This window comes from Schistocerca gregaria, chromosome 1, assembly GCF_023897955.1.
Source record: "Schistocerca gregaria isolate iqSchGreg1 chromosome 1, iqSchGreg1.2, whole genome shotgun sequence".
In the NCBI taxonomy this organism is placed as follows: Eukaryota; Metazoa; Arthropoda; class Insecta; order Orthoptera; family Acrididae; genus Schistocerca; species Schistocerca gregaria.
This window is the reverse complement of record NC_064920.1, coordinates 501664660-501688322: the sequence shown is the minus strand read 5'-3', so window position 1 is coordinate 501688322 and position 23663 is coordinate 501664660. Positions and strand designations below refer to the sequence as shown.

The following is a 23663-nucleotide window of genomic DNA, read 5'->3' as shown; positions in this document are numbered from 1 at the left end:
CACAGTGTAATACCCATTCCTTGCCCATGTTTTGATTTAAACACAGGTTGATTACTGGTCATTTTAATTAAAATAGTCAATATTATGTGAATATTCAATAATTTAGAATGGGCAACACACGCAAACATAGTCATTGTTTATATTTGACAAACACCTCAACCCCAACAGTTTTATTTTGCTCGTCACTATTGTTACAATACCATCTTCATTATGCTTAGCATAATTCTGGTTTGCACTCCATGAAAACTGTGAAACTTTTCTTGACATACTGTATTTGACTATACTGATCCTCATTATTCACACATTAACTTTAACCATTTGAGGCTCTTTTAATTTAATAAAATTACTTCTTTAACAACTCACTATTCAGACCCTCTTCCTCATTCTACTAATCAATATCCTTGCTTTCATTACGTTTCCCCCGTTTTACACAGCAGAAAATATGTACAGAGGTTAAAGAACTGTGCAAACTTTCAGAGCCAGTGGCTCCTTCTGGCAGAAAGGTTGAAGGGAGAACAAAGAGGGGTGAAGGAAAAAGACTGGCAAGGTTTAGAAAATGAGGAGAGTTCACAGGAAGACTGTCCTCCTCATCCCATCTGGTAAGTCTGCCCTAACCTTGGGTTCTGGGCAACTTTCCCCATTTCCCAAACCCTGGCAGTCCTTTTCCTTCATTCCTCTTCCTTCCTTTTCAACTCTTCTGCCAAAACATGTCACTGGCCCTCAAAGTTTGCACATTTCTTTAACCTTTGTGTATGTTTTCTCCCTCTGTTGCTTGGTGAGTAGATTTTTTATCTATCCAACTACATTATATTTTTAAAATATGATTACTTTCATTGATATAAATTAATTTTGGTCAAACACTGCCAACTACAATGGTGTCCAAAATTGAAGTAACAAACTTCTCTTTCCCTATCCTGTGTCTAATTCATGATATAATCATACAAACCATCAACCAGATGTCCGTATGACCATGTTCTGCATGGAAGATGGCATTCCGGTCAGTGGACAACCATGGCAACGATGACATGAGTACACCTATAAAACGACATAATGCTTGCTGGACAGCCCCACATACACAATCACTGTGTACACACTCACAGATGGTGCAGTATGGCACAGAGAAGATGCCTACCAGACTATCTGCTGGGGAGGGCCAGATAAAGAAGGATGCAGGACAGTCACAAACTGATGTAGGCCAATCACTTAGTGTGAATTGTTCTGTTGTTTCTCAGATGTGGTAACACTGTGTACAGACCAAAACTGTATCCTGAAGACCAGAACAGAGCCAACCACTTGTGATTTCAGAAGAGACGACCTTTATTTGGTTGTAATGGCACAACAGTACCTCCTTAGTACTGCACGGCAATTGGCATTTGAGCTTTCAGCATCCACTGAACATGCTGTATCAAGGCAAACAGTGTGCAGAAGGCTTTCGCAGAGAGGCATTTACTAGAGGAGACCTATGACATGTCTTCACAGAAGGGACTGTCTAGATTGGAGTCATCAATATACCACCTGGGTGGCTGAACAGTAGGACAATGGTGTTGTCACAGATGAGTGAGTCCTAATCTAGTGTGGAGAGTGGTTCTCAAGAGATTCACATCTGGAGGGAATGTGGAATACGATTTTGGGACCCAAACATTATAGAAAGAGATCAATATCGAAGAGGATACCTAATGGTGTGGGCAGGGATTATGTTGACGACTCAAACCCCTCTGCTTGAAATTGTACAGTTGAATCGGCAAGGTTTAACTCCTGTCAGGTATCGTGATGAGATCTGGGGACCTCATTTGTGGTTGTTGTGAGGTGCTGTGGATCCAGAGTTTGCGCTGATGAACAATAATGCTCGACCTCATAGAGCACAGGTGGCCGATGTTTTCTTGGAAACAGAAGATACTGCACACTTGGTGTGGCTTGTTTGCTCTCCCAATTTGAATTCCTTGAAGCCTGTCTGGGATGCATTAGGGAGATGGCTTGCATGACATCAGCATCCACCAGCAGCTCTCCTAGACTGCAAGCAGCTTTGGAGGAAGAATGGGTGATATTACCTGAACATGAGACTGATGACATAATTCACAGCATGTCCCATTGTTTTCAGGCCTGTATTGCTGCCAGAGGTGGTCACATTCCATACTGAGCACATTCACCAGTTGTCAGAATGTGTGTGCAAATCCGTTAAGTTGAAAAAAAAAAAAGGAAAACTTTTTGTATATCATTATGCAAGTTGCATTTGTTTATATTCTGTATTCTTTACATTGTTTCTACTTTACTATCACCTGTTTATACTATTTTGTTGTAAAATAAAAGTGAACTTTCAAAATTTCCATTAGTTGCTTCAATTTTGGACACCGGTGTATAATAAGATATGTATATGAATAAATGTATACATATATTAAAAACAAAGATTCCAAGACTTACCAAGCGGGAAAGCGCCGGTAGACAGGCACAATAAAATAACACACAAACACACACACAAAATTTCGAGCTTTCGCAACCGGCGGTTGCTTAGTCAGGAAAGAGGGTTTTTTACGGAGGGAATGTAAATAAAATTTAATGGGGCCGTTGTAGGGATGTTGTCAGGTTGACATGGTATTAGAAGGTGGAAAGGGTAACATGAGGTTTAAGGAGAGATAAAGGTGTGAAAAAAATCGAAAAAGTGTTGGTTTGAGATGAGCTATGTTGATCCTGTACTGAACTTGGGTTGGTGAACAACAATGGGTGCAAAGGATAGGTAGTTGTGTTGTCTCCAAAACACGTTAAAGGGTGGGGAAATTCAGGAAAATTTCGAAAAAACTGCGTGTAAATGTATTCAATGGACTGGTTATGTACTGGCAGATTATGAAAATGAGGCTAACAATTGTTTGACGAAGAAATAATAACGTTCAAACCTGTGGGAAGCTGCTAAAAAATGATCGGTTATGTGGGAAAAATGGGAATGGAAATAAAACGAAAGTTGTTGGAAATAGCTGAGATGGTTGTTTAATGGGTGAAAGGAACTGAAGCTGTGAAATAGTATTCACGAGTTTACACGAAATGTTTGTAAACTTGGAACAGTGGATTTTATAGCAGTGGTAATGTTGAAAGCATTAAAAGTTTTTAGGTTATGGTTTGGAAGTAAATTACGTATTATTGAGTATAATTAGGCAGGATAAAATGTATGGTAGATTATGGAAAAAGGGAAGATGAATACAAAGTGAAACTACTTGTACAAACAAAAAGAGAAAGTAAGATGATAGAAAAGATTTCGAAATGCAACAGAGACAATAACAAACATAATTGTTGGGTTCAAATTAATGATTTAAATAAAATAGAAAGAAACTTCCTCATGGGAAAAATATATTAAAAACAAAGATTCCAAGACTTACCAAGCAGGAAAGCGCCGGTAGACAGGCACAATAAAATACACACAAACACACACACACACAAAATTTCGAGCTTTCGCAACCGGCGGTTGCTTCGTCAGGAAATATGCAATATGCAATAAGCAATATGCTTGGGACAACAGTACATTTTCAGGCAGACAAACTTTCAAAATTACAGTAGATACAATTGTCAAATTTCGAGCTTTCGCAACCGGCGGTTGCTTCGTCAGGAAAGACGAAGCAACCGCCGGTTGCGAAAGCTCGAAATTTTGTGTATGTGTTTATTTTATTGTGACTGTCTACCGGCAGTTTCCCACTTGGTAAGTCTTGGAATCTTCGTTTTTAATATTTTTCCCATGTGGAAGTTTCTTTCTATTTTATTTACAATGTATACATATATGTATATACACGGTGTTTCAAAAATGACCAGTATATTTGAAACGGCAACACAAACTAAATGAGCAGCGATAGAAATACACCGTTTGTTGCAATATGCTTGGGACAACAGTACATTTTCAGGCAGACAAACTTTCGAAATTACAGTAGTTACAATTGTCAACAACAGATGGCGCTGCGGTCTGGGAAACTCTATAGTACAATATTTTCCACATATCCACTATGCGTAGCAATAATATGGCGTAGTCTCTGAATGAAATTACCTGAAACCTTTGACAACGTGTCTGGCGGAATGGCTTCACATGCAGATGAGATGTACTGCTTCAGCTGTTCAATTGTTTCTGGATTCTGGCGGTACACCTGGTCTTTCAAGTGTCCCCACAGAAAGAAGTCACAGGGGTTCATGTCTGGCGAATAGGGAGGCCAATCCACGCCACCTCCTGTATGTTTCGGATAGCCCAAAGCAATCACATGATCATCAAAATATTCATTCAGGAAATTAAAGATGTCGGCAGTGGGATGTGGCCGGGCACCATCGTGCATAAACCACGAGGTGTTCGCAGTGTTGTCTAAGGCAGTTTGTACCGCCACAAATTCACAAAGAATGTCCAGATGGCGTGATTCAGTAATCGTTTCGGATCTGAAAAATGGGCCAATGATTCCTTTGGAAGAAATGGTGGCCCAGACCAGTACTTTTTGAGGATGCAGGGATGATGGGACTGCAACATGGGGCTTTTCGGTTCCCCATATGCGTCAGTTCTGTTTATTGACGAAGCCGTCCAGGTAAAAATAAGCTTCGTCAGGAAACCAAATGCTGCCCACATGCATATCGCCGTCATCAATCCTGTGCACTATATCGTTAGCGGATGTCTCTCGTGGAGCAATGGTAGCGGCGCTGAGGGGTTGCCGTGTTTGAATTTTGCATGGATAGAGGTGTAAACTCTGGCGCATGAGACGATATGTGGACGTTGGCGTCATTTGGACTGCAGCTCCAACACGGCGAACGGAAACACGAGGCAACTGTTGGATCACCTGCTGCACTAGCTGCGCATTGCCCTCTGTGGTTGTCGTACGCGGTCGCCCTACCTTTCCAGCACGTTCATCCGTCACATTCCCAGTCCGTTGAAATTTTTCAAACAGATGCTTTATTGTATCGCTTTTCGGTCCTTTGGTTACATTAAACCAATGTTGAAAACTTCGTCTTGTTGCAACAACACTGTGTTCTAGGCGGTGGAATTCCAACACCAGAAAAATCCTCTGTTCTAAGGAATAAACCATGTTGTCCACAGCACACTTGCACGTTGTGAACAGCACATGCTTACAGCAGAAAGACGACGTACAGAATGGTGCACCCACAGACTGCGTTGTCTTCTATATCTTTCACATCACTTGCAGCGCCATCTGTCGTTGAAAATTGTAACTACTGTAATTTCGAAAGTTTGTCCGCCTGAAAATGTATTGTTGTCCCAAGCACATTGCAACAAACGGTGTATTTCTATCACTGCTCGTTTAGTTTTTATTGCCGTGTCAAATATACCGGTCATTTTTGAAACACCCTGTAAATTCGAACAGCAATTTGCATATTGTGCTATCTATAACCATTCTTGTTAATGAAAGCTTTGTGTTTCTTCATTAAGGATTGTTACTCTCAAACTGAAAAATAATAAAGAGAAATGAGCTAATTTGATAATGGAAAATTTCAATTTTGCAAGTTTCAAAAATGATACAGAAACATTCAGCAACCACATTTCATTTCAAATAAAGAAACATTTAGCAAACAAATATGGTTTTCAATCATCATTAAAATGTGTACAGTATGTGGACAGCACACGGTGAAAAAAAAGGGAGCCAGTGATTAAAAGTTTACAGAGCACTCATGAGAAAAATTCCAACTCTAGGAAAAGTTGGGACGATTGCACCAAGGCTCTGATAATATGGTAATAAGTCCTGTCAATCTCCTTTTACAGAATAGATTATTACTGGATGGCTTCATATTATTCTGAAGTATGTGAGAAGTTGTTCCTACTTGTAACTCGTGAGGTAGACTACTTCTCATTGCAATGTCTTTTGCTGACTTTGGGTGGAAAACTTTTGGTTGGCAACCATGTGGCTTTGTGAGGCCAAATTAAAAGCTGTACGAGCTCATACACAGCGACACTAGCATGGAAGCTGTGAAGTGGCACCAAACTGAAAGGCTTTCAACATGCTGTGTACCACACAACACTTATTTATACAGGCAATTAAAACAAATTGTAGTATGAGCCAGTCGAAGTCAACAACAAACAATTATAATGCTTCTTATCATACATGAAAGGCTTACAATATGACCAAAAATGTGAACACAGGATTGCCACAAAAATCAGGTTTCATGTACCTTTCAGTTAGTACACTACCAATCTATACACTATATTCCTGGTAAAGATAAAAGCTCTGCAATGTGCAGAGAATGCATATACAAATGTTGAATTACTTCTCTACAGAGTAAATTTGATTACCACAATGTTAATGCTCAAAGAACAAGAAATGAGCTGGAAACTGTCCACAGCAAAATTACTCACAGCAATGTTTTCTCAGCACAAAGTGACTCATCTTGTAATAATTATGCTAGTCCCATCCCACTTTCTTGCCAAGAGCGTTGTTAAATACCCCAGATACTTCAGACTTCTCTCACCAACAAAAAATTAATATAAAATGTACTGCTCAGAAATGTCAGATGATTATCAACATAAACACAGCTATGATAGATTTTGGTGAGGGCTGAATATCCACACAGCTTTAAAGCTTTACTGAGCAATGACACATCCAATCACTAATTACATGTGATGTTGTTATAGACCTGCTATGAATCACTAACTGATAAGACAAAACTGACAAAAGTCAACATATAGTGCTGAGAGTTTGTGTGAAAGTAACGCACTCCAGCCAAAGTACTACACTGATCATAGATGTACATGAGCCTATAAATCATACACACCAACACTATCACTGTGCTACTTTTATTTTGAAAGGTGCTCCAAGTGAACAAAAAGACGTGAAATCATTTGCTTCAAGTTTGTCAATGAATTGTTTAACACTGAATTTCTAAATTATTAGGACTCTTCTTCCATCTGAAGCATACTTATTTCAGGGGATTTCCAGCGTGGCTATAAGATTACCTCACCCAAACAGTTTTAAAATCACACCTGTGAAAGCACTAACTTGCATTCCTATAGGATAACACATACCTAAATAATGAAATTTTGATGTTTTTTGTCTACACAAAACATCAATCAATATTCACACTGATGACTTCAAAAGCACTCTGTTAGAACCACATAATAAATTCCAAATTTGCAGGAGAGTCATTTATACAAATACATGTTACGAACAATTACTAAACACAAATGTGCAGCTTGGTTATTTGCTGACAACTGACATGACAGTTTTGTTAACAACATAGAATTTTAAATCATACTTTAAATCAGAAGTATTGACTCAGCAAATGTACAGATTTAATAACAACAATATACAGCCAGATGTACATGTTGTGAGATCACACTCTTGCAAATGAAATAGTAGGGATTTTATTTAAGAAAGCGCCAGTTCTGAGATTTCTACTTATTCTATTAAAACTTACCTTTAATTGAAGGCTAGCAGTGACCAGAATTGGACATATCTTTTTATGATGGTTACGGTTATAATTTGTTTTTGATTCTTCTTAAAAATGCTTACAGCATCTATTTGACATTCTCCTAAATAACTGTTCTGCGGATCCACAGCTATTTTCCTTGTTCGTATTTGACATAACATGAGTTGAAATTAATTTTAGATTCAATGTTTTGTAGAATCTGGATAATCCTCATACACTTTTTAGCGGTTTCTCCTGAAGGCACTAGTTTTGAAGTTCATTTCATTGCCAAGCTGTTCACTAGCCTTTCCCATCAAAAAATTTGTATGATCTAGATTCTTCTAGTAGCTAGCAAGAGTCCTCAGCCTTTTAGATTACCTTTACCTATAACCTTCTGTCAGTACAGAGGTTCATTAATGAACAGAACTTTACTTTCTGATTTTAATTCTAATGCTTCTTCTATTTGCTATTGGAATGCTGAACTGAACTGGCTTGTTAGGGATGGAGACTGCCAGTTTACTTCTGAGTCTATAAACTACAGAATCTTCAAAGTGGTTTTTATCAGTGGACACACTAACTTGCGTCACAATTTACCAAATTATGATGAACCTAGAACATAATGTATTTCAAATATATTATTAAAAACGAAGATTCCAAGACTTACCGAGCGGGAAAGCGCCGGCAGACAGGCACAATGAACAAAACACACACACAGAATTACTAACTTTCGCAACCGATGGTTGCTTCTTCAGGAAAGAGGGAAGGAGAGGGAAAGACGAAAGGATGTGGGTTTTAAGGGAGAGGGTAAGGAGTCATTCCAATCCCGGGAGCGGAAAGACTTCCCTTAGGGGGAAAAAAGGACAGGTGTACACTCGCACACACACACACACACACATATCCATCCGCACATACACAGACACAAGCAGACATATTTAAAGGCAAAGAGAGTCACTTTGCCTTTAAATATTCTGCTTGTGTCTGTGTGTGTGTGTGTGTGTGTGTGTGTGTGTGTGTGTGTGTGTGTGTGTGTGTGTGTGTGTGTGCGCGCCCGAGTGTACACCTGTCCTTTTTTCCCCCTAAGGGAAGTCTTTCTGCTCCCGGGATTGGAATGACACCTTACCCTCTCCCTTAAAATCCACATCCTTTCGTCTTCCCTCTCCTTCCCTCTTTCCTGAAGAACCAACCATAGGTTGCGAAAGCTAGTAATTCTGTGTGTGTGTTTGTGTGTTTTGTTCATTGTGCCTGTCTGCCGGCGCTTTCCCGTTTGGTAGTCTTGGAATCTTTGTTTTTAATATATTTTTCCCATGTGGAAGTTTCTTTCTATTTTATTTACATCAAATATATTATTATTATTTTAAAGAGAAATATACTTCAAAAAATTGTTCAGCACTACATACGTTAATGGAATAGGAAGAAACCCTAATAACTGTTACAATTGGACATATCTTCTGCCATGCAGCCCACAGTGGTTTGCAGAGTATAGATTTAGATGTAATTAAAGCACTTAATGGACACCTTGAACAACCCCAATAATGAAAATTTTAACAGTAAAGGTCATAATAAGGAATACTTACTTTTGCCAGTACTGCTTTGTCCTTAATGATGTATTCATATGTGGTAAGTAGCACATTGAATTTTGCAGCTCGCATTTGACTTTGTATGTTACGCCTTACTGCAGGCGACCCTTTGTATGCCACTACTATCACGGAAGGTGCCCATTTCTCAAATTCAAGTACCCAGTTGGATAAAGTTCTGTTAAAAATGATTACAGATTAAACAGAGTACTAGTTTAAAATGAATTTACATGATTACAGGGTTCATTCTTGCATACTGTAAGTCCTATAAGCATTCATTGTGCTTCACATATTTCAACAGTATACTATAGGAGCTAATAACATCGAGGGCATCTCTGAAGACTTGATTACAACCTCCATTTGTATCTGCTTGTGATAGGCATCTGAAACTTTCATAAAAATGTTTGTTCTGTTTGTCGCATATTTAATTAATACATCATAGCTATATTGTAGTAGTTGCAGGGCCTAGGACAATGAATATATTCACGAAGTAGGAAAAAGCTCAGTGAGTCTCTAATATCACCACAACCAAACAAGAATAACAATATAGCAGGCATTTTACGAAACATATACAACTGTATTGTCGTTTTCACAAAAATAAAGTCTTGATATGATCAGTTACAAAATATTGCAACTGCTACGACAAAATTAGCAAATGTCAACAAATAGTAGGAGTGAGTACCACTGTCCAAATTCTCTCTTTTTTTGTAAAAGTGCTCAAGCTAAACAAAAAGATCTGCACCAAATGCTTCAAATTTTTCAATAAATTGCTTAACATTACATTTCTAGATTTTTTAATGACTCTTTCTCCATCAAAAGCAGCATACTTAATTATTTTAGTGGAGTTTCAGCAAGACTGTAATGCTACTTCACATTATTTCAGATGATTTTCAGCAAGATTATACTGCTAACTCATCCAAACATTTTCAAAATTATACCAAGAGGAAGTTAGAACTGGCATTTGTTTTACTGTCTTACCAAAAATGAATTAAGATTACCAGAAAATTTAACAGCAGTGGGAAGTTTTTTTGTATGAAGACCAGAGATAATAGTACACAGAGCCTCACATGTGCTACAAGTTCCAAATGATCTATATATATTATTTTAAACAAGCATTAATTATTTTGTATAGACAAAAGACAAGCTGTTCCAAGTTCTTTGTCCAATTACGGCACTCTATGGCTTGACTTAGCAGCCATAACATAATTACATACTGAACATCATAATGTCTATCAGAAAAATTATAGTCTTCCTGAAAATATGGCCTTTCAAGGTCATTACTGTAGCACCCAGAGAACATCATATGCTTTTGGGATTCAGACTCATGCAACAAAATGACTAACAAACAAATGGATAACCCAGAGTATAAAAATTTCTGGTGCCAGGAAGAGGAAACACAACAACAAACTGAAATATAATAAAAATGAATGTTTTACTGAGTATGTTCGTCATTATAAAGCTGTATTTAAAAAAGTTGTGAAGACAGCCAAACAAATAGCAAACAAGTTCATTGCACAACATAAAATTAAAACAAAAGCAGAGTGGTCTGTTGCCAAATCAGAGTTAGGTGTTAGAGTTAGTAGCAATGAACTATCTCAGATTAAAGTAGATATAACTTTATTGTACACTCAGCTCACATATCAGAGTGTTTAAATGAATTCTTCATAACTGTGGAAAAGACAGATGATGATGTAGCAGAGTATCAGAGTAATGTAGATCCCTTTGGAATCCACCAAGAAGCTGAGTATCTTACGGATTTAAAAAAAGAAAAGAAAAAAATCACAATAAAGGATGTGGAAAATGTTATATTATTAGTTAAAAATAAAAACTCTACTGGGTGGGATGGGATACCCACTAAAGTTATTAAAACCATGAGTGGTATAATAGCACCTCCCCTAACTAAATTATTCAAACGGTTTTTTGAACAGGAATGCTTTCCAGACTTTTGAAGTATGCCCAAGTCAAACCTCTGTTCAAGAAAGGGTCGAGGGAAGACAGTCCTGTCAAAAGTGTAAGAGAAAGTAGCTGCAAACCAGATCAAAAACTTTTTTGTAAAAAATTATATAAGTAACCCATTTGGATTTCAACCAGGAAAAAATGCTCTGGATGGAGTGAATAACTTTACTGAAAAGGCAAATCATTGGATCAAAGGAGTCAAGTTGCAGGTATCTTCTGTGAGCTCACAAAAGCGTTTGACTCCATTAACCATGACTTGCATATCTACAAATTAGACAAATAAGGGATTAAGGACAATAATCTAAATTGGCTACATCATACTCAAACAACAGAAAACAAAGGGTAAATATAACCGCATATGCAGTGAATTATTATTCTAAATGGAGTACAGTATCACACAGTGGACCTCAATCCTGTTCCTGTTCTGTGTAAATGACTTACCCATAAATAAGTTCCCCATCAGTTCTGTTTGCAGACAATTGTTCTGTTTTAATTGAAGATGATGATGCAGAAAAAATTCTGAGTTCCTTCTATGCACACTGGATACCTCAGAAAACTGGTTCCAGTTAAATGGGTTGAAACTGAACATTGCAAAAACCCATATGGTACATTTCAAAACCAAACAATAGAAATTTGTGGAACTTAAAATACAACATAACAATCACCTATGAAAGAAGTTGACACGGTCAAATTCCTGGGATTAAATGTGGACAAGAACTTAAGCAGGAATACACATACTGAATTCCTATCAAATAATCTAAACAGTTTTGCATTTGCAATGCAAATACTAGCAAATTCCACTGACTTTGAGCACACAAAAAATTGCTCACATAGTTATTTGAATCTGTCATTAGATATGGGACAATTTTCTCGGAAAGTTCAAGTAGTGTATCTCAAATACTGAAACAGCAAAAGAAAATTGTCAAATACATATGTACTGCACAGCAAACAGTTTTGTTGCCCATTATTTCGGAAACTACAAATCCTAACTGTTCCTTCCTTACACATTAATGAAATTATAATTTTCCTATACAGCAGACGAAAATTATTTGAGGTGAATCACTTTAACCATACATATAGTAGTAGTAGTATGGTATTCTGCCTTATGGCAGGTCTTTGTCATGGGTTAAGCCTCTTCCACTTTCGTTTGTCCATAGCCAGTCTTTTCATTTCTGAATATTTGTCTCCTTTTATATTGTCCAGAATTTGATATCTTCTTTTTCCTCTTCCCCTTTTTCCCTCCACCATTACTTCCTTCAATGAACAGTCCCTCCTCAAACCATGTCCAATCCAGTTCCGTTTTCTCTTTCTGATAACTTCCAGGATGTTTCTTTCTTCTCCAACTCTTCTTAATAGTTCTTCATTCCTTACTCGGTCTTCCCATTTCATTTTTTCCTTTCTTCTCCATATCCGCATCTCTAATGCCTCCAATCTTCTTTCATCTTCCTTCCTCAATGTCCAGGTCTCCGCACCATATAGTGCAACGCTCCAGATGTAACATTTGGCAAGTCTTTTCCTCAGATCTTTGTTCAGTGGTCTACAAAGTAATTTATGTTTCCTCTTGAATCCTTCTTTCACCATTGCAATTCTTTTCCTAATTTCTGTTGAGCAATACATATCATCCTTTATTACACTTCCAAGTAACTGAAGTTATTCACTTGCTCTATTTCCTCTCCCGCTATTTTCATACGGCATTTTCTCCCCTTTCCTCCAATTACCATGCTTTTCGCTTTCTTCTTACATATACATACATATAACACAACCAATAAAAATAATTTTAAGCTTCCCACACACCAGTTGAAATTATATGCACAGAATCCGCAGTATATAGGGACGACAATATACAACAAGTTAATGGGCACAAACAGATTTAATATAAAACCAGAAATTTTAAAAATGAGGCAACAGCAGATTCTGTAGGAGAAATGCTACTATTCAACAGAAGAATTCATAGAGGATGAAATGATAATTTCAGCAAGATGAAATGATAATTTGAGCAAGGGGCAATTAAGTGTTAGAGTTTATCATATGTATATATGATTGGGAGCTCCAACATTAGGCGAGTGATGGAGCCCCTTAGGGAAATAGCATACAGGGCTGGAAAGAATTCCAACGTGCACTCTGTTTGTCTGCTGGGGGGGGGGGGGTCCTCATCCAAGATGTGGAGGCAGCCTTGCCTGCGGCTATCGAGTATATGGGGTTGTTGTCTGCAAGTAGTTGCTCACATTGGCACCAATGATGCCTGTCGCTTGGGTTCTGAGGCGATCCTCAGTTCATACAAGTGGCTGGCGGATTTGGTGAAGACCGCTGGCCTTGGACACGGGGTGCTAGCAGAGCTCTCTATTTGCAGCATCATTCCCAGAGTGGATCGGGGTCCTTTGGTTTGGAGCCAAGTGGAGTGTCTCAACCAGAGGCTTCGTCGACTCTGTGACGGTCTTGGCTACAGATTTCTAGACTTGCGCTATTGGGTGGGGAATTGTAGGACACCCCTATATAGGTCAGGGGTGCACTACACAAAGGAAGTGGCTACTCGGGTAGCAGAGTACTTGTGGTGTGCACATGGGTTTTTTTAGGCTAGGCAGTAGAGCGAGGTGTCCTGATGAACACTCACCAGTCAACGTGCAGGCAGGGAAATCAGGACGTGCTTAGTGTAAAGACACTTCAGCTATCAAGATATTAGCAGTAAATTTTCAGAGTGTTCGAAATAAAGATCCTGAATTTACTGCCCTCCAGGAAGCCTGTGGTGCGCAAATTATTCTCGGGGCTGAGACTCGGCTGAATCCTGAGATAGGAAGTTCTGAAATATTTAGTGAGGGTGGGAATGTTTATTGGAAAGTCAGATTAGACACCGTAAGAGGTGGTGTCTTCATTACAGTTGACAAAAATATTGTGTTTACTGAGGTCGAAGTAGAGTGTGATTGTGAAGTTATCTGGACACGTTTAACGGGGCTAGGAGAAATAAAGCTAATTGTTGGGTGTTATTACTGGCCACCAGGTTCCACTGTGACAGTTCTAGAATCATACAAAGGGACTCTACACTCTGTAACGCAGAAGTACCCGGATCATGCTATATTAGTCGGAGGTGACTTCAACCTACCTAGTATAAACTGGGATGTCTATGGATTCATTACAGGTGGTACAGACAAGCCGTCGTATGAATGAATTTTCACCACATTATCCGAAAAATATCTTGAGCAGCTAAATCGACAGCCAACATGCAATGGAAATATTTTAGATCTGGTAGCCACGAACAGACCAGACATCATCGACGGTGTCAGTATTGAGACAGGGATTAGTGATCATGATGTTGTCATTACGACTATGGTTACGAAAGTTAAAAAGTTGGTCAAGATGGCTAGGAGAGAATTCTTACTAGAAAGAGCAGACAAGCAGCTGTTAGTATCCCACTTAGTAAATGAATCGACTTCATTTACTTCTGGTACAATGGACGTGGAAGAATTATGGGCAAATTTTAAACACATTGTAAATCACGCATTGGACAAGTATGTGCCGAAAAAGTGGGTTACGGGCGGAAAAGACCCTCCGTGGTTTAACAACGCAATTCACAGAATGCTCAGGAAGCAAAAGACAGTTGCACTCGCGGTACAAGAAAGATTGGGAGAATGAGGACCGGCAAAAGTTAGTAGAGATTCGTGCTGCTGTAAAAAGAGTGATGCGCGAAGCATTTAACCACTACCATCGTCATACCTTTGAAAAAGATCTTGCAGAAAATCCAAGGAAATTCTGGTCTTACGTAAAATCGATAAGCGGGTCGAAGGCTTCCATCCAGCTTGCTGGAAGTCACTCACTGATCAGTCTGGCCTGGCAACGGAAGACAGCAAAACAAAAGCTGAAATTTTAAATTTAGCATTTGAGAAATCTTTCACGCAGGAGGATCGTACGAACATACCCTGTTTGAGTCTCGTACAGATTCCTGTATGGAGGACATAGTGATAGACATCACTGGGGTTGTGAAGCAGCTGAATGGGTTGAAAATAAATACATCGCCAGGTCCTGATGGGTTTCCAATTTGGTTTTACAGAGAGTACTCTACTGCATTGGCTCCTTACTTAGCTTGCATTTATCGCGAATCTCTTGCCCAACGTAAAGTCCTGAGTGACTGGAAAAAAGTGCACGTGACGCCTGTATACAAGAAGGGTAGAAGGACGGATCCTCAAAATTACAGACCAATATCCTTAACATCGGTTTGTTGCAGGATTCTCGAACATATTCTCAGTTCGAATATCATGAATTTCCTTGAGACAGAGAAGTTGCTGTCCTGCATCAGCACGGCTTTAGAAAGCATCGCTACTGCAAAACATAACTCGCCCTGTTTTCACATGATATATTGCAAACCATGGATGAAGGGTATCAGATGGATGCCATATTCCTTGACTTAACAGAAGGCGTTTGACTCGGTGCCCCACTGCAGACTCCTAATTAAGCTACGAGCATATGGGATTGGTTCCCAAATATGTGAGTGGCTCGAAGACTTCTTAAGTAATAGAAGCCAGTACGTTGTCCTCGATGGTGAGGGTATCATCTGGAGTGCCCCAGGGAAGTGTGGTAGGTCCACTACTGTTTTCTATCTACATAAATGATCTGTTGGATAGTGTGGATAGCAATGTGCGGCTGTTTGCTGATGATGCTGTGGTGTACGGGAAGGTGTCATCGTTGAGTGACTGTAGGAGGATACAAGATGACTTGGACAGGATTTGTGACTGGTGTAAAGAATGACAGCTAACTCCAAATATAGATAAATGTAAAATAATGCAGATGAATAGGAAAAAGAATCCCGTAATGTTTGAATACTCCATTAGTAGTGTAGTGCTCGACACAGTCACATCGATTTAATATTTGGGCGTAATATTGCAGAGCGATACAAAGTGGGACAAGCATGTAATGGCAGTTGTGGGGAAGGCGTATGGTCATCTTCAGTTCATTGGTAGAATTTTGGGAAAATGTGGTTCATCTGTAAAGGAGATTGCTTATAAAACACTAATACGACCTATTCGTGAGTACTGCTGGAGCATTTGGGATACCTATCACATCGGATTGAGGGAGGACATAGAAGCAATTCAGAGACAAGCTGCTAGATTTGTTACTGGTAGGTTTGATGATTATGCGAGTGTTACGTAAATGCTTCATGAACTTGGGTGAGAGTCACTAGAGGAAAGGAGGCATTCTTTTCATGAATTGCTAATGAGGAAATTTAGAGAACCAGCATTTGAGGCTGACTGCAGTACAATTTTACCGCCGCCAACTTATATTTCGCGGAAATACCACAAAGATAAGATAAGAGAGATTAGGGCTCGTACAGAGGCATATTGGCAGTTATTTTTCCCTCTTTCTGTTTAGGAGTGGAACAGGGAGAGAAGATGCTAGTTGTGGTACGAGGTACCCCCTGCCATGCACCGTATGGTGGATTGCAGAGTATGTATGTAGTTGTAGATATAACAAAATTGTATTATTGCTATGATGCTGTTTGTTACCATCAGCTGTTCTGTGTTTATGGTGAAATTTTACCACAATTTGACATGTCTCCTGCACCCGAATAAAATGATTTAGATTATGGACATTATAAGACAAATAAATCACAATTCACAAAGTCCTTTCAGGTGACAGAATGTACAGCAGGCAGCCCAAGTACAATGGTTTGAGTGATGTTTGCATGAGGACACCATGACATCTGCTAGGTACCTTATCACGTTATAATTATTTACTTTCGTTCATGTGACTGAGTAACACAAAAGTTCTATTTCTCAGCTAGGTGGTAGAAAGACAATTTCCTTTTAGAGACGACTTTTCTTAGGAGATGGATCACTCTGAGATAAGGTCCTGAGATTTTGTTTGTTTTTTATTTATTTTTTTCTATTGGATTATATCAAGTACTGCTGTTTCATAGACTGAAACACTGTAACAAAATACAAACTCATCCCTCTTATTATATTGGCTAACACTAGAGATTTAACTCTTTTAACTGATTGTGACGTACACAGCTATTGCAACCTTGCACACATTCTATGCTAGGTTTATGTAGGGCAGGAGTCAATACTGAAAAGAGCGGGTAGTCAGATACACAGGGTGTAACAAAACAGAATAGCCAAAGTTTCAGGAAACATTCCTATCACAAAGAGGAAGAAAATATGTCATATGGACATGGATCTGGAAACACTTTATTTCCCTTTTAGAGTCTAGTTTCTACAACTCTTCAACACATTAATCACAGGAAACACACACATAATATGTACTAGTAGTAGTAGTAGTAATAATAATAATAATTTTATTATTATTATTATGGATTTACTGATTAAAAATATAATTTTCTCAGTTGAAATACATTTTTTCTGGATGAAAAGAGACTTTTTCCCTGGTGAAAATACATTTTCTTCCTGTTGCCTCGGATGTGTAAAACTTCTCATTCCTTTGAATGCTAATGGTTTTATACACTGGCACAGAACTTCCCAGCACTTACGAAATGAAAAGTAAAAAACAACTCATTTTGAAAAGATCTGTAATGCGCAAAAGCATGTGGCACTTTTCGGCCCTGGTCAGCACATTGATGAAGGCAGTTTGAAACCAGACTGCTGGAATCGCTGCAGTCTCATCCAAAATGTTCTGCTGTTCTTGAAGACAGATTAGGTTGTGATCAGACTGACTTCTGCTAACAACTCTGTCAGGAATGAAGATTGTGTAAATGTGATCCAAGGTTCGCCTGGCTGTAAGAGAATATGGAGCCAACAATTCGTTGTGCAGACACTGCACAAAAGACCTCAACCTTCTGATTATGCAAAGGTGTTTCATGGAAGTAATGTGGATTCTCTGCTGCCCACAACCTGTGACCTTGTGAGTTGACATAACCAGTTGAAATTTTCATCAGGCATAAAGGACAGATCCAGGTCTAAGCTGTTCATTATTATCTCAGTGAACAGCCACTCACAAAACGGGAGGCTTTCAGGAGCATCTGCTGGTTTTAATGCACGACTCTCAGTAGGGATGCATGTGCAGCTCCAGGTGGAGTATTTGCCCACATGATCGGTGGGATATGGTGGTCTCTTGCGACAGATGTCAGGTTGATTTGGTAGGACTCTCAAGCATTTTCTGGTGAACTGCAGCAGTATTTTCTGGTTCGTGGGCATGTTTCGGAATCTTTTTTGATTTGTTCAAAACAGTCCTGTCAGATGCCATTTTCGGACTAAACTTTGTATTGCAGTCTTTGCTGGCACAAAGGTACTATTAAACTTCCCAGTAAAACAACTGTCCACACCATGTCCACGAATTTGTTGTAATGTAACTTTCACAATAACACCTGCTGCTCCATTGTGAGTACCATCGTCCCCTTTGCACTGCTCCACTCACACTGGCGCAACCCATACCAACTCTGAACTGGTGTGGATCACATGGTGGGCAAACATGTGGTGTCAGCATCACGGGTCGTGGTTACATGCATACATATACATCCAATCATATCCAGTCGTTCAGCCCACTTTTATTTGCCCCACCCTTTGTTGTTGTGGTGGTCTTCAGTACGAAGACATGTTTGATGCAGTTCTCCATGCTTCTGTAGCCTGTGCAAGTCTCTTCATCTCTGAATAAGTACTGCAACTTACATCCTTCTGAATCCACTTACTGTATTCATCCCTTCGTCTCCCTGTACAATATTTACCCCCACACTTCCAACCAATACTAAGTTGGTAATACCTTGATGTGATGTCCATTCAACCAATCCCTTCTTTTAGTCAGGTTATGCAACCAATTTCTTTTCTCCACAATTCCACTCATTAGTCAGGTGATCTTCCCATCTAATCTTCAACTTTCTTCTGCAGCACCACATTACGAAAGCTTACCTATTCTCTTCTTGTCTAAACTGTTTATCATCCATATTTCACCATCATACCAATATTTCAGAAAAGACTTCCCAGCACTTATATCTATACTTGATAGTAACAAATTTCTCTTCTTCAGAAATGCTTTTCTTGCCATTGCCAGTCTATATTTTATACCCTCTCTACTTTGGACATAATGTTATTTTACTGCCCAAATAGGAAAACTCATCTACCACTTTAAGTGTCTCATTTGCTGATTTAATCCCCCCCAGCATCACATGATTCAATCTGACTACACTCCATTGCCCTAATTTTGCTTTTGTTGATGTTCATCTTATATCCACCTTTCAAAACACTGTCAATACCATTCACCTGCTCTTCTAAGTCCTTTGCTGTCTCTGACAGAATTACAATGTCATCAGAAACCTCAAAATTTTTATTTCTTTTCCTCTAATTCCTTCTCCAAATTTTTCTTTGATATCTGTCACTGTTTGCTCAATGTACAGATTGAATAGCACTGGGGATAAGCTACAACCCTTCTCAATCACTGCCTCCTTTTCAAAACCCTGACTCTTATGACTGAGATCTGGTTCTTGAACAAGTTGTAAATAGCCTATCGCTTCCGTGTATTTTGCCCCGGCTACCTTCAGAATTTCAAAGAGAGTATTCCAGTCAACAATGTCAAAAGCTTTCTCTAAGCTCCACCCTGTATCAAACACAAATATGCCAGTGAAATTTTAAATAATGGCATAAATTACGGCTCTTCTGGAACTGAAATTTTTCTAAGTGGCTGGTCCTCAAAATGTTAAAGTTTCGAATGAGAGTCATATGCTCCATGATTTAAAAAATTCATGGCACATTCTCACGTGTAACTTAACTCATCTTGCAAAAAAGGGTATTTACTTTGAAAGTATAGCATCTCAAACCATCATTCACAATATTTTTCTGCGATCTGTTAGAAATGTAAACAGTTGTGACATCACATTCATCGAAAGCAGTCTGCTGTTATGAAGTATTGCATAGTCTTTGCCCTAACACTTTTGACACATTTTGTTTGTGGCAGATACTTGGGTGTGCACTATGTTTTGTTGTTGTAAATGGCGCATTTTCTTTGCAACGGAAGTTTTATTTTGGTGTTATTATATCATTTATCCTTTATTGCTACAGTATTATCCTGCAGTAGCAGGATAAAGTAAAATTCTTTGTTAGAGGATAAGTTCTTACCAGACAAAATTACAAAACCTTAACTGAAAACTAAAACAATGAAAAATTCCCAGGATTCTAAAAAAATAATGAGCTTTTTCAGATGAAGACATTCACACTCTTTTCCTGGATTTTGTATTGTATTGTATTGTATTGTATATTTATTGGTCCTGTGAATCACAACACACTGTACAGGGGTACTTAATGATATAGGACAAGACAAATAATTTGCAATAAAGTTTAACAGAGAAAAAGCTGTTGTGTTGTTTTCAGTATATAGCAATATAACTCTAACATATGGGAATAACATTTCACAAATAAATTTTACACGCGCGCATTTCATACTTTTGCCCTTGATTATACACAGACACACACATATATGTAATAGACCACATATAATACACAGATAAATCTAATGTACACATTTCTTATTTTGGCCTTAATTGTATGAACTATTTAAAATTTTCACGTATTTACATTGTAGATAAAAATTCATCAACACTATGTAACAATTGTGTAGCAAGTAGTCACTAACTGCAGTTTTGAATTTATGCATGCCACTTATTGCCTTAATTTCTTTAGGTAGTTTGTCATACAGTTTTTTTCCTGCTTGCAAGGGTCCTTTTTGTTTTAGTGTTGTATGTGAAAACTACATATGTAAATCTTGATTATTCCTTGTGTTTTATGAATGGATATTTTGGTTTTTTGGAGCAATCTTGTTATTTTCATCTACGATTTTCCTTATAAACATTATTGTTTCTAGGATATATAGGCATGGTGATGGAAGAATATGAAGCTTTTCAAATGAGGGTTTGCATGAACATCAAGCTGCTAAGCCTTCCATGGCTCTTATAATTCTTTTTTGTGCAATAAAACGGCTTTTGCTGGGTGGTGAATTTCCCCAGCAAATTAAACCATATCTTAGTAATGATTCTGCTTGGGCATAGTACCCATTTTTTATGGCTTGCATAGATGTGCATCCAGCAAGAATTTTTATACTATAACAAATGGTATTTACTACATAGGTGTTGTGTGTGTTTCTGACATCTTAGGTCATCTTGGATCCAAACTCCCAAAAATTTGGTGCTATTTACAATTTCAAGTCTTTTGCCTAACTATTCTATGGTTGCAGTTACATGCTGTTTATTCTGCACTGTGTGTAGTTGTATAGTGTTTGTTTTATGTGTGTTTATTATTAAGTTGTTCAGTGCGAACCATTTTGATACATGTGTAGTGCTCTTTTTTATTTCATTTTGGAGCTCTTCTTGGGTCTTTCCTTTGATAAGTATATTTGTATCATCGGCATATTTAATGTACTTATAGTTAGGGATGGATGGTTCCAGGTCATTTACAAACAGCAAGAACAGGATTGGTCCCAGTACGGAACCCTGCGGCACACCGTATTTAACACCATGTTTTTTCTGATTGATAGGAAGTTAAATTTTTGCCTTCTTTGTGCAGGACTTCAACTATTTGGTGTCTGCTTTGTAGATATGACTTTACCCATTCATAGGCTGAGCCTCTGACACCAACATTTTCTAGCTTTCTAAGCAAAAGACTATGGTTAGTGAAGTCAAATGCTTTTGAAAGATCTAGGAATATTGCTGCTATGTGTTCTTTTTTATCTAATGCATTTAAAGCTTCATTTAAGAAATCGATAATAGCTGCCTCAGTGGATTTACATTTTCGGAAAGCATGCTATGTAGCTGAGAAAAGTTTATTTTTTCAATGAAATCTACGACTCTTTAATAAAAGATTTTTTTTATTTTAGAAAAAAACAGATAGTAGAGAGACTGGCCTATAATTTGTTATATCTGTTTTTTCACCCTTTTTGAACAATGGCTTTACTTTAGATGTTTTTAGCCTTTCTGGGAAATTTCCCTGAGAAAGTGAACTATTGCATATGTCTACCATGGGCTTAACTACTAAGGGTGCACATTTTTTTAATTATATGGTCTGGTATGTTGTCAGTACCAGAGGAAAATTTTGATTTTAGTGCTCTTTTGTTTTTAGCATTTCCTGTTCATCTGCTGGGTGAAGGAAGAGACTGTTGTTAGTAGGGATAGTTTTAATCTGATTTGCAGTGACAGCATTTTCAAAGTTTTGCTTCACCAGAATCTCAGCTGCCTCAGAGAAATATGAGTTAAAATTATTTACTATCTGCTGGGATCAGATATTACAGAAGTGTTTCCATTCAATTTGATATTATGGTATTCTCTCTGTTTTACTCCTGTTTCATGCCTTATTTTATTTTGTGCATTTGCTATGAAAGAACTATTCATTTTATTTTGTGCATTTGCTATGAAGGAACTATCTGCCATTTTTTGCTTCTTTTATGACTTTAGTTAAAATCTTTTTGTAATTCTTAAAATAGGAATCAAATTCTGGGGATGTGGTGTGCTTTCTAGATATTTCATGAAGTAGTCTCTTTTTCTTCACAGATATTTGTATCTCTGTTGTGACCCATTTTATTTTCAGATCCTTTTTTGTGACTGTCTTTTTATGGAGTGGAAAGCAAAGTTCAAAATAATAGGTAAAACTATTTAGGAATTTATTGAACTTATCAAATGGCTCAAATGGCTCTGAGCACTATGGGACTTAACATCTATGGTCATCAGTCCCCTAGAACTTAGAACTACTTAAACCTAACTAACCTAAGGACATCACAAAACACCCATTGAACTTATCATTTGTACTTTCACATTCATAGATGTCTTCCCAAGTTTCTTTATGCAGATAGTTAAGGAAATTTTGTATATTCTGGTCATTATACTTCCTAGATGTAGTAGTCAGACATTCAGTTGAACTAAGAAGTTTTCCTAATCTTACACTAATTTCTTGGGCTGTGTGGTCCCCAAAGCCTGTATTGTGGGTTTGTGTTTTATGTTTCAAGGACACATTTGTAAATATTTGATCAAGGATTGTGGCTGAGGTTTTTGTGATGTGTGTTGGCGTTTCTATAGTAGCCGTTAAATTGAAAGTTGCTAAGAGGTTCAGTAAAGCAGGTTTTTGATTAGACTGACTTGCAAAGTCAATGTTGAAATCCTCACATATAATTAGTTTTCTATTTTTTTGTGTAGTCTTGTGTAAGATATTATCAAGGTTCTTTAACATAATGTTAATATTGCCAGTTGGCACCCTGTATACATAAATTATAGCAATTTTTTCGTCTGTGATTTCAATTCCATTTACCTCAATATCTTTCTCTATGTATAATTTTTCTACATACGGCATACATTTAAAATTTATGCTATTTTTAACATAAATGCTACTACCATCATGTTTATATAATTTACGACAAAAATAACTACTCAATACAAATTGGAATGCATAGTATATTGTACTGAAAGCCTGAAGTGCTCAGTGGGTTTAGGTCTGGAGATACGGAGATCGAGGAATTGGTCCATCTCTACCGATCAGTCTGTTGCGGAATCTGTTATTTAAAAGGCTATGAACAATAACACTGAAATGAGGACCAGCTCCATCGTGTGTGAAGTACATGTTATGCCACACTCATAAAGACACATGTTCTAACAGAACAGGTACAGTATTGTCAAACAAAGAACAGCAAGTTTAATTGTGGAGCTTGGATGGAAGAACATGAGGTTCTAACAAAGTCAGTCATCAACAATGCTGGCCCAGAAATTAACAGAAAATTTTTGTTGATGTCATGATTGCATAATTTTGTGAGGATCCTGTAGAGTCCATGCAGATTGTGAAAACTTAAAATCTCATCACC

The 23663-nt window shown here is 37.9% G+C and overlaps 1 protein-coding gene across 3 annotated transcripts in view; it reads right to left on the bottom strand.

The window, feature by feature from the left end:
* The window catches only part of LOC126354066 (ATP-dependent helicase brm-like), a 203153-nt gene that overhangs the window by 55634 nt on the left and 123856 nt on the right, over window positions 1-23663 (bottom strand). For all 3 annotated transcript variants that reach the window (XM_050003445.1, XM_050003454.1, XM_050003438.1), the window contains exon 15: window positions 8940-9117. In XM_050003445.1, the coding sequence (XP_049859402.1) occupies window positions 8940-9117 (178 nt within the window). The remainder of the gene's footprint in view (window positions 1-8939; window positions 9118-23663) is intronic.